Source organism: Protomyctophum parallelum (assembly GCF_964188405.1).
Source record: "Protomyctophum parallelum genome assembly, chromosome: 1".
Lineage (NCBI taxonomy): Eukaryota > Metazoa > Chordata > Actinopteri > Myctophiformes > Myctophidae > Protomyctophum > Protomyctophum parallelum.
In genome coordinates this window covers 39807948-39819456 of record NC_139697.1, presented here as the reverse complement: position 1 = coordinate 39819456, position 11509 = coordinate 39807948, and the positions used below count along the sequence as shown (strand labels likewise).

Below are 11509 nucleotides of genomic sequence, written 5' to 3'. Positions count from 1 at the left end.
CACATGTTGCTTTTCTGCAACAATACAATAACCTTCAACCTTTTTTCAAAATAGCTAAAATAATTAATTTACCAACTCAACATTATTTTAGCTATTTTTCAAATAGGTTTATGTCATCACCTTTTTTTGACACCCCCTCGTTTTACCTACTACAGCTCTGCAGTACAATATCAGGCACACTCCAAGAGGCTAGTGGATTCGGGGCTGGAGTCCCCGGAAAGGCCCTCCACCACAGAATAAAAGTATATATATATATATATATATATATATATATATATATATATATATATATATATATATATACATATATACACACAGTAATGACACCCCCTCGTTTTTACTGACTACAGCTTTGCAGTACACCCCAAGAGGCTATTGGATTCGGGGCTGGTGTCCCCGGAAAGGCCCTCCGCGTCCACGGCACACACCAAGAGGGGGCTGGAGTGAGTGGAGTGATAGGAGTCCCCGGAATGGCTAGTGGATTCGGAGCTGACAGTGGATAAGGAGCTGGAGCTGGAGTGCGTAGGACTGGAGCGATGTGACTCGGAGCCATGGCCTGGAAGAGTGAAGGAAAAGCAGCATTTAGATAGCACATTTGATTTCTCTTTGAGGTAAATATTATTTTTGGTAGCCTTTGAAATTCTTCAACAGATAAATCCATTTAAAAGTAAAAGCTTGATATACACCGTTAGATTCACACAGAATCTCAATATACTGTACATATTGAATATTGTGACCTGAAGTGTGCCACAAAATGCACCTTTCAATAATCTAATACATGTTACATTGTAACATTTGTCATGTAACATTTGACATCTTCCTGATTGATAATCAAAGTATTCTGTGGCACTGCTGGACTGGCGTCATAACACCCTAGGGTGCTTCGGACCCACTTTGTACGTAAAGCTTCTACCTTTAAATAATGTCATATTATAGTGAAGTAAGAAATTAGAATGCAGGGATATAGAGAGTAATTACCAGAGTCATTGCCAAGGGAACCTGCAAAGAAAAGGAACAGTTAAACCATATACTGTTTTGCAGTGCTTAAAGGGGTTGTGACATAAAAATAAGTTTTGTCATTTTTCTTAATTCTCTTTAGGTTTTCTGAACTCAATTGCACCCAAACAACCTGAACATTTAACATTCAGTAGATTTTCTGCGGTTTCTGGCTCAAACAAGTCCTCTGATTTTCCTGCTGACTGTGATGTCACAGCCTGCAAATCCCATAAAGACTCAGCAACAAAAGTTCGGAAACTTAACTTTGGTCCATTATTTCTCCACTTGAATAATACCAATTGGTATTGTATTTTATATCATTTTGATTGTTGATTAGTCACCTTTACAACGAGGTACGGATTGTAAAGATCAGGCGTTCGTGGAATGAGCAACACAGCTAAACGTGTGAGTAGCTCCTCCAAAAGCAAGTGCTTGGTATTCAACCCTTGCTTTGAGTAGCTTAATGGATTGGATGATTGCACTCTCACACATGTAATAAGGTGGGGAAAAAACATATTGGCCATTTTTACACTTTATTAATTCATATGTTTTTTCCCCGTTTTGAAAAGGTAGAGAAGGGCAAATATTATCATACCACTCAGACTCTTTGTGTCCTTCTTCTCGTCACACATCATCTTCTTCATCTCGTCGTCACCTGACAGCGTCACATCTTCCAGACTGCCATTTCCTGAAGACCCAGCCAAGAGGACAAATTCAAACACTGAACACTTATTTATTTGCCTTAAACATTTATTTGCCTTAAACAAAACTAACTGGATGGATGCACATCTCTAGGTTTTAATGTATGAAAACCTATGTATAAAACCAATTAAGTCTCTTTTATTCTGAATAAAACAATTCAGATTTCGATCCTAAAAGCATATTGTATACGGTTTTGGTTTAGAGTCTTACCTGACTCGTTGGAAGTGCTAGAAGTATCACTCATGCTCCCTGGAAATGTAGACAGTATTTTATTAGGTCACACAAATGCCAAACCATATTATTTTCTTTTTGGGATGAACATGGCTTTACATCATTTACATCTATAGAAAATGTGAAACTGTCATATTTATTACTTTAAAAGAAGCCACATTAGCATTGCATTATTGCATTATATAATTATTTTTTTAACTACAATAGTATCAACTATCAAGGTATTATCAAGTAAATAGTTCTGTTGGTGGCAACGTGGTTTCAGGATCATTAGGCATAGGCAACATTGTGGCCTGAAAGTTGAGAGTGACACTCATAATAGAACGTTGGGAAAATGAGTTCCTAAAAATGACAGATTGGTTTCCCACACATTATGAATCCTAATAAAATGATAAGACGTTTGTACTCATGGTGCAACAGTGATATGTTTGATATACCAGCTATTACCAGTTTAAAGTATTTTTAATTCTATTTGTTAGTATTCATTTCTGTGTTACATTGCTATAAAGCTTCAGATATATAGATTTAATAGAATTTTAATATTGGCTTTTTAAGCGCAGACATATATTATTTCATTCAAATTGTGAAGGCATCATCTTTTTGTGAAGCAACACTAACCTTTCAGCCGTTTCAGGTCTTTATTCCTTCCAAAGTAAAAGACTGGAGAGAGAGGGGGGGGGGGGGAGTGAGAGAGAGCGAGCAAATAAAATAATCTTAGGCTGTTTTGTTTCCAGTTCCACATAACCTTCCCAGGGTAAATATTTCTATATTCTGCATTCCAGCCTGACAGGGGACGTAGCTTGCAATTTATAATTATTAAGTGACTGTACCCCTTGCAAGCTTAATGACCGATCATGTAGCAAAATGCCCCACAGAAAATACAACTTTCCCCAAACACAAGAGAAAAAGAGAAAGTTGTTCTAAAATGAACATAAACTTTACTTTTCAAGATCACAGCCAGTCCAACCAGCAGCAGCAAAACAACAACACAACCAATAGCTCCGATGATTAGTCCAGTGTTGTCAGTTGTGGCACGTATTGCGTGGTCTAAAATCCAGAAAGAATAATGTACTGTAGTTAGATGACACGATATACTAACATTTGTCAATACTACAATTAAATGTAATTTAATTAGCTAAATGCAAACCACACTCTTACCCCAATACTTGATCCTGTGCGTGTCGGACGCAGGGTGTATCACCTCACAGCTGTAGTCGGCAGAGTCACTTCTTAAAATCTCCACTCGATTCAAGATCTGGTAAGTGCCGTCGCCGTTGGGTCGAATACCTGTGGATTGCATGCCGTCCAGTTGATCCACCATCCTCCCATTTCTCTTGATGTGCAGGAGAACGTGTTTGGGGTAGAAGCCTGTTGCCAGGCAGTGTAAATAGATGGAGTTCGGATTCTTGCTCTTCACTTCATACACAGAGAGCTCTGGTTCCTCTGTAAAGCCATGAGGACAACTTTGAGAAGACGCATTACATTGTAGGGAATTCTTCATTCTGTTTAATTTCATTTTGTCATTCATTCATCATTATTCATATGTGTCAAAGGTTAATTTGTGTGTGATACTACTTTGTATTTAAAGCGCTTTGAAATGCATGTACACACAATGTACTGTATGAAAGGTGTTAATAATGTAAACTAATACTCACTGTTGTTAAAACTGATATCCTCTTCCGCGTAACCAACAAATTTACTTAACCAGTTGACACACTCTCTCTCCAGGTAGCCTTGGGTGTAGTCGTTCAGCATCTTGACTTTATCCCACTTCTCCTTGGTGGGACGTGCAAGGGAAACAGGGGCGATCCAGCGCTTATGCACATCATCAAAGGACAGATAGTCGTCACCGTCATAGCTGTATTCATCTTTGCCGCTGATGAACTTTAATGATTTGTCGTGTTGGCTTTCAGCCTTACAGCCATGCCTCCACTGAAGAATGTGTAAATCTGGCGAAAAAGGAAAGACAAAGACAGAGGAAGGATGTAAAAGATATGAGGCATCATACCAGAGCAAACAGTCTGGGTGGTCGTCACATAAAGTTTAAATTGTCTGCATGACTTTCCCAGGGTTAATGCAGTAAGTGGCATTAGCAGCGATTACCACTCAGTCAATCTCAATTATAACCCTTATAATAACTAAACTGTACAGTGTAACAACAACTTGGATGTCTAACCGGTGTCATTGTGTCTCATTCGATCCCTGAGGATCCCCAGGTTGACTTTGAACCACTGCTCCTTGCTCTGGCGTGACTGCGTGCCTTTATCCCAGTAGTCCTTGTCCAGCTTCTCCTTCATCCACGGCTGCATGGGTTTCTTTATCTTATCAGTGCTGTCATAGTAGTCAATCATTCTGTCATCCAGCATGCCCATGGCTGTGAACACATGGATCCCTGGGAGGTCGATAGGCTTGGAGAAAGCTGTGTAGATGTAGGTGAGTGAGTGGATCTCTGGAAGACAAAAGGTCAAATATAGGCAAAAGCACATTAAACTTCATTTCTACATGTTGGGTTGCCTCAGCAGTAGCTCAGACAACTTTTACAGTAAGACGTTTCCATAACATGCAGTCAAGCAGACAGTCACATCAAGCAGAGTTTGTGATACATTCACCATCTTTGCTTCATGTCCCGATATAGCAAAATTATATAAATCTGCACAAATCTAAACATTTCTCCCTTTATTCATCACTACAGTATGGATAATGGGTACCAATTTCTGTGAGTTTTGGACAAAATATATAGGAGTATATATGTTACTAGTAATAATAAGTGTGCTTTTGCTTTGAAATAGTGGGGAAAACATGCAGAGTTTCACGCCAATCCGTCCAGCAGTGTATAAAATATGTAGCTGTACAGACAGATGAACATAGTGAGTCACACACACACACACACACACACACACACACACACACACATCAACTGGGGGGACAAAAACTCTTTCACTTTCACTTACGGCCACAATTCTCCATGTAAGGTCCATATACTGTAACCACACAAGACTAACGGTATGATCATGTAAGTTAATCATGTAACGTCAATTGGGGCTTTTAAATCACTCCTCAAAACTCATCTGTTCTCCCTCACCTTTAACTGCTCCTGATTTACCTGTATTCTGATTTCCTGCTCTGTGTATTGTATGCTCTGTTTTATATTTTATTGTCTCTTTTTCCACTGTTTTATATTGCAATGCTCTGTTGTTTTGTTTTGACCATGTTCAGCACTTTGGTCAGCCTTGGCTGTTGTAAATGTGCTATACAAATACATTTTGATTTGATGTGATTTGATTTGATCATCAAATTAATTTTGATCTCAGGTAACGTTGGTTTGTACAGCAGTAGGCCTACATTATATTCATGTTTCTACATTATTCTAGTCACAGTTTAAAAAAATATATATTGAACTGTGGCAGGCTGGCAGCTGTTGTCGATGTCAGCTGTTGATGTCAGTCAACAGTCAGCAGTGGTGGAAAGTAACTATTAAAGTAGCCTATATGTACTCAAGTGCAGTACTTACCGTATGTACAATTTTTAAGCATTTTCACTTTTTTCAGTATTATATAGAAACTTAAGTTACTACGGCGGATTATTAGCTTGAATATTGACTATTTATCATAAATGTTATACATTTTGAACATTCTGCACATTTCTTTTCCTACTCAATCTGTGTCTCAGGAGGGCTATGGTCAGTTCAGAAACCCGTCCACCAGTGCCATCATCGAGGGGGAATGCAAGCTGATAGAAACGGCAGGCTTTCTATTCCTGAAAAGTTGCAATGTGATAAGTTCTATCACAGTTTTATTATCGTTCTCACGATAATAAAAATCTAAATATGTTTTACAAAAATAAAATGTATATATTTTTTATCATGAACATGAGGACCAATTATTATGAAGATAAGTAGAAAAGTGGTCCTTTGGTGGACTTTTGGACAGCTAGATTTCAATCCTATTCTGACATACTGGGTGTACCTATCCCACCCAGCCCGTTAACGGCCTTGTTTGGCATTCCCCCTGCAGGGACTAACATTCCTCTACACCTTAAGAGAATAATGTCCTTTACTTCTCTTTTAGCCAGACGTCTTATACTCCTGAAATGGAAACAAGTTTCCCCACCTACACATAACGGATGGATAAAGAACGCACTATTCTACCTTAAGCTTGAAAATATTAGATTCTCACTTAATGTTAATGGTTCCATGACAACTTTCCAGCAAACATGGACGCCACCATGTAAAAACCCCGACGGTAGTCGCAGAGATGAGCGATATTTGAACTATATAATGGTGAACGCATAGGCCTATGCATTGTACATGCGTCGTGTAAACCGGTGGTGGCTGCGCGGCGCGCACACACAGGTGGTCCCAGCCTCCTTTCTTCTCTTTCCCCTCCCCCTCTCTGTTAATTTATTTACTTATTTTTTCTTTCTTGTATTTTTCCCTTCTCCAGTATTGTCTCTGCGTTGGGACACCCTGTGAGCACATCTAGCCTTCAGCAGGCGTGAACTTGAAGCTCAACTTTTCTTCTTCGTGGGTTTTTTAGACAGCTGGTGGATGGAAAATAAGCTCCACCTCCGCGCCCGACGGACGCTACGGACAGTCTCAAATGGACGCGACGGACAGACTCAAATGGAAGCCGCGCACAAGCGTGAAATGAAGCGTGTCACCCGGCAGTGATAGGCACTAGCCAATGGAACAGATGCAGCCTGCAGCCCATCCACTGGGAGGAGTTATACTTGTAGTTGTCTTCTTTCACGCTGTCAAACGCCCCCTGGGAGGGAATTGTGAAGCCATGTCAAGGGATACAGGAAGACATCTGGGCAGTGGGCAGCTCGAACTGCTCGAAGTAACATTATGTCCAAATTGTTAACAAAACATTGAAAAATCGCCTGAAGAAATAAAGTAAAGCATTGGTTCTCATGTTTGCTTCAGATCACCCCTGTAATCTTTTCATCCATGGCACCCCTGGCTGAATTACATTGTCATTTACTGTAACCCTGATCCATGACATTGAAAATAACTTTTTTATATACTTTATAAAATAGCCCGTTCTCTTCATCATGTGCTGCCCTTCTCATCGTCATTATCCATCTCCGTGGTGGTCTAGTGGATAGGGTGCGGCGCTCTCACCGCCGCGGCCCGGGTTTGATTCCCGGTCAGGGAACACTGTTTTATGATGAATTCCTGTTCTGTTCTTTAACTATATAACGAAGAAATAGAGGACTACAGGCGTTTAAATAGGCTTCCGTGTGCGTCTCCTCTAGGAACCGCCCAAAGCCCCGGAAGGATTTAAAGTGAGACCTGACGCGACGGACTTCTGAAGCTTTCACGCCCGCCAGTGTATTCACAGCCGAAGAGTGGGTGGGCATAGTGGGTGGACGGGAGGAAAATGAGGGGTGCCTTAAGACGTATGTATTAACAAATGTATATGCTGACATGAACAAAGTGGCAGCGTCAGGACCCAACATGGGAGGGGGAAAAAATGAAAAAACCCAATAAAAAGATATATATATATATATAAAAGGAAAAGTGGTCCTTTAACAACTTAACTATTGTATCAATTAACGACTATTATTTTCTTGCCAACATTTGATAGTGATGATTTAGTAGCTCCGGAGCTACAGAATGAGCGTAGTGCTGAGGGAACATACTGGGGCTACATTCATTCAGGAAGTAGCCATGTAGCCCATATTCCATGATCGGTCTGTTTTACTGTACCAAGTAGCCTACAAAAAAAACAATACGTTCAGGCTATCCATCAAACAAATGCGACATTTATGGAAAGGGAAAGTTTATTACTAGACACGATTTATTAGCTTGTAACGGGAGATAAAAAGCTATTACGCCCTATTGCGTATTAACAAAAACAATTTACTTTCGTTTTCGATATTGCGACTTTTTATGTACTCACCACCCCCAGTCACCGCAGGATAAAACCATATATGTGTCAAAAACACAAAAAGGCAGGTGGTAGGCTGAATCATATTGTAAAACTGATATGTCTTAAAAATAATGGAAGAAAAGACAATAGCGTCGTCAAAGTCCTCTGTGATCGGTGGACGCTGGACGGAAATATCCGAGAAGACTGGGAGCTTCCGGGAGTTGTTCAGAGTTGTTCAAGTTGTTGTTGTCAAGAGTCAAGACCTGAGGTCAATCTAGTCTCGCGTTACCAGACTGTTGCATCCGCGATTTCCAAACGCTCATAGCATTCAATGTCGCAACTCTCGTGAGGCAAGTACATTCTTGTGTAAGACAAAGGTTAGAATTAGATATATGATAAGTGGCAAGATACTTTTGTTTTCAACCTGTTCATAGACTATTTTTTCCATCACTTTCGAGATGGAGCTTAGAATAGAAATAGGGCGGTATAGTTGCCGGGTTCTAATTGACTCCCTTTCTTGTGCAGGGGGGTTACTTTGGCCAGTTTAAAATATTGGGGGACCTGTCCCTGTTTGATGGAGAGGTTTACTATAAAATAGTAAACCTCTCCAAACATTTCCAAATCAGCCATTTCCATAGCTCCAATCATCACCCACATATTATGTGGGTGATGATTGGAGCATGTGGGTGATGATTGGAGCTATGGAAATGGCCGAGTCTCTGATAAATTTGGAGGGAATATTATTGTCATGGCCAGTGGCCTTGTGGTGTTGGACTAGGGCACTCAGTTTTTTAAGTACCCGATCCTCAGTTGTTACCGTTGCCATTTTAAAAGCATCTTTACAAACACCTAGGTTTTTGTAGAAGGCTTTGATGTGCTCTACACCAAAACGCCCAGAGTGGGAGGGCAGTTTGTTTATTTGTTAACCAGCGTTGTTGCAATGTTTGTAAAGAAGATGTTTAAGTAGTTGGCTACACCAAGCTTGTCAGTGATGTCATTCGATTTGATGTTTGAGTGTAGTCTGCATTTGTTTCACTTTGAATTTTATTCAACTTTAATTACTTTCTTTTCGCAAGCTATCAAAAAAATAATAAAATAACATCTCTCAAGGTGCAGGTGGGCTAAACAAAATGTCTCGATTCATCTGGAATAGTAGGCTAATCAGCACATCATCATTCAGAAAAAAATACAACCAAAAGGAAGTAAGTGCATGCTTTAAGCATTTAAAATATACTCTAGTGTACTAATTCCTGACCTTAGCAATGGCATTCAATGTAAGCATTAGGCATAGTGCGCATAATTATCATAGATCTAACCTTAAACTATCCACGGCTATTGCAAAAAACGAAACAAAAAAAATAACTTTGACCACAAACCCAAATTTACCATCTTCTGTTGATCTTCTAAATAATCTAGGGCAGGCTACTTGAAGTTGACGTTTTTAGACAACTCTGCCACTCAGTGGCAAAGGAGCAGAACTGTCTGGTGTAGGACCTTTCCTTTTGCGTCTACCGGTATATTCCTTATCCCGAGAGTCGACATAAAATAAAGCCTCTATATCACAACATAATCACACCTACATGATTAAACAGGACGTCATGTTGTAGTTTTCAGTGGTGACTCACTGCCTGGTCAGTCACCTCTTCACCGAAAACTGAACTAGGAATAGGTCTTTAGTTTAGGCTGCGGCAGCGTCTAGTGAGCAGATCTAATGAACAGATTTAAGGCTTCCGGAGGACGATCTCTTCAAAATAAGAGTACCCTCTAGAGTATTGAAAAAAAGTTTAATTTGCACATTAAAACGACAAATTAAGCATTTAAATGATGCTATATGATGCTATAAGACACACATTATGTTTCTGTGTAAAAAGAAGTAATTAAATCATTATAATAATAATAATAATAAAGTTATCTAAATGGATAAATGCTATTCACTGGAGTGCATGGACTTTATAAAGTGGACACTGGACAAAAGACGGCTCCGCGAGGCAACTATCTGGACATACCCACGCGTTCGGGGAGATGTCCTCTACCACACACCACTCTCCGCTAAGCAGGAGAGGTGTAAAATTCACAGCAGCAGACCTTCTACTGTGGTCAATGCTGAAAAAAGTACCGTTTCCGGACCCAGAATGGACACTGGACAAAAGACGGCTCCGCGAGGCAACTATCTGGACATACCCACACGTTCGGGGAGATGTCCTCTACCACACCCCACTCTCCGCTAAGCGGGAGAGGTGTAAAATTCACAGCAACAGACCTTCTACTGTGGTCAATGCTGAAAAAAGTACCGTTTCCGGACCCAGAATGGCCACTGGACAAAAGACGGCTCCGCGAGGCAACTATCTGGACATACCCACGCGTTCGGGGAGATGTCCTGTACCACATCCCACTCTCCGCTAAGCGGGAGAGGTGTAAAATTCACAGCAACAGACCTTCTACTGTGGTCAATGCTGAAAAAAGTACCGTTTCCGGACCCAGAATGGACACTGGACAAAAGACGGCTCCGCGAGGCAACTATCTGGACATACCCACGCGTTTGGGGAGATGTCCTCTACCACACCCCTCTCTCCGCTAAGCGGGAGAGGTGTAAAATTCACAGCAACAGACCTTCTACTGTGGTCAATGCTGAAAAAAGTACCGTTTCCGGACCCAGAATGGACACTGGACAAAAGACGGCTCCGCGAGGCAACTATCTGGACATACCCACGCGTCTGGGGAGATGTCCTCTACCACACCCCACTCTCCGCTAAGAGGGAGAGGTGTAAAATTCACAGCAGCAGACCTTCTACTGTGGTCAATGCTGAAAAAAGTACCGTTTCCGGACCCAGAATGGACACTGGACAAAAGACGTCTCCGCGAGGCAACTATCTGGACATACCCACACGTTCGGGGAGATGTCCTCTACCACACCCCACTCTCCGCTAAGCGGGAGAGGTGTAAAATTCACAGCAGCAGACCTTCTACTGTGGTCAATGCTGAAAAAAGTACCGTTTCCGGACCCAGAATGGACACTGGACAAAAGACGGCTCCGCGAGGCAACTATCTGGACATACCCACGCGTTCGGGGAGATGTCCTGTACCACATCCCACTCTCCGCTAAGCGGGAGAGGTGTAAAATTCACAGCAGCAGACCTTCTACTGTGGTCAATGCTGAAAAAAGTACCGTTTCCGGACCCAGAATGGACACTGGACAAAAGACGGCTCGGCGAGGCAACTATCTGGACATACCCACGCGTTTGGGGAGATGTCCTCTACCACACCCCACTCTCCGCTAAGCGGGAGAGGTGTAAAATTCACAGCAACAGACCTTCTACTGTGGTCAATGCTGAAAAAAGTACCGTTTCCGGACCCAGAATGGCCACTGGACAAAAGACGGCTCCGCGAGGCAACTATCTGGACATACCCACGCGTTCGGGGAGATGTCCTGTACCACATCCCACTCTCCGCTAAGCGGGAGAGGTGTAAAATTCACAGCAACAGACCTTCTACTGTGGTCAATGCTGAAAAAAGTACCGTTTCCGGACCCAGAATGGACACTGGACAAAAGACGGCTCCGCGAGGCAACTATCTGGACATACCCACGCGTTTGGGGAGATGTCCTCTACCACACCCCACTCTCCGCTAAGCGGGAGAGGTGTAAAATTCACAGCAACAGACCTTCTACTGTGGTCAATGCTGAAAAAAGTACCGTTTCCGGACCCAGA

At 41.7% G+C, this 11509-nt stretch overlaps 1 protein-coding gene across 1 annotated transcript; it reads right to left on the bottom strand.

Moving 5' to 3' along the window:
* Positions 1-329: 329 nt before the first annotated feature.
* Positions 330-8005, bottom strand: LOC310869436 (major histocompatibility complex class I-related gene protein-like). Its single transcript, XM_083780182.1, has 10 exons — positions 7833-8005; positions 4106-4378; positions 3585-3878; positions 3088-3372; positions 2872-2976; positions 2548-2589; positions 1909-1947; positions 1592-1684; positions 979-999; positions 330-556 (listed from the first exon to the last, which is right to left on the bottom strand). The coding sequence occupies exons 1-10, from the start codon at positions 7903-7905 to the stop codon at positions 345-347; spliced, it is 1437 nt and encodes a 478-aa protein (XP_083636308.1). The 5' UTR covers positions 7906-8005; the 3' UTR covers positions 330-344.
* Between the last annotated feature and the right edge of the window lie 3504 nt (positions 8006-11509).

Bases quoted from the DNA above. Each gene is read 5' to 3' on its own strand.
- LOC310869436 (XM_083780182.1), bottom strand. From the start codon at position 7,905: ATGATTCAGCCTACCACCTGCCTTTTTGTGTTTTTGACACATATATGG. The intron at 3,373-3,584 runs GTGAGTATTAGT...ATGGCTTTACAG, and splicing joins GGATATCAGTTTTAACAACA to AGGAACCAGAGCTCTCTGTG. The intron at 1,685-1,908 runs GTAAGACTCTAA...CTGGGTCTTCAG, and splicing joins TAGCACTTCCAACGAGTCAG to GAAATGGCAGTCTGGAAGAT.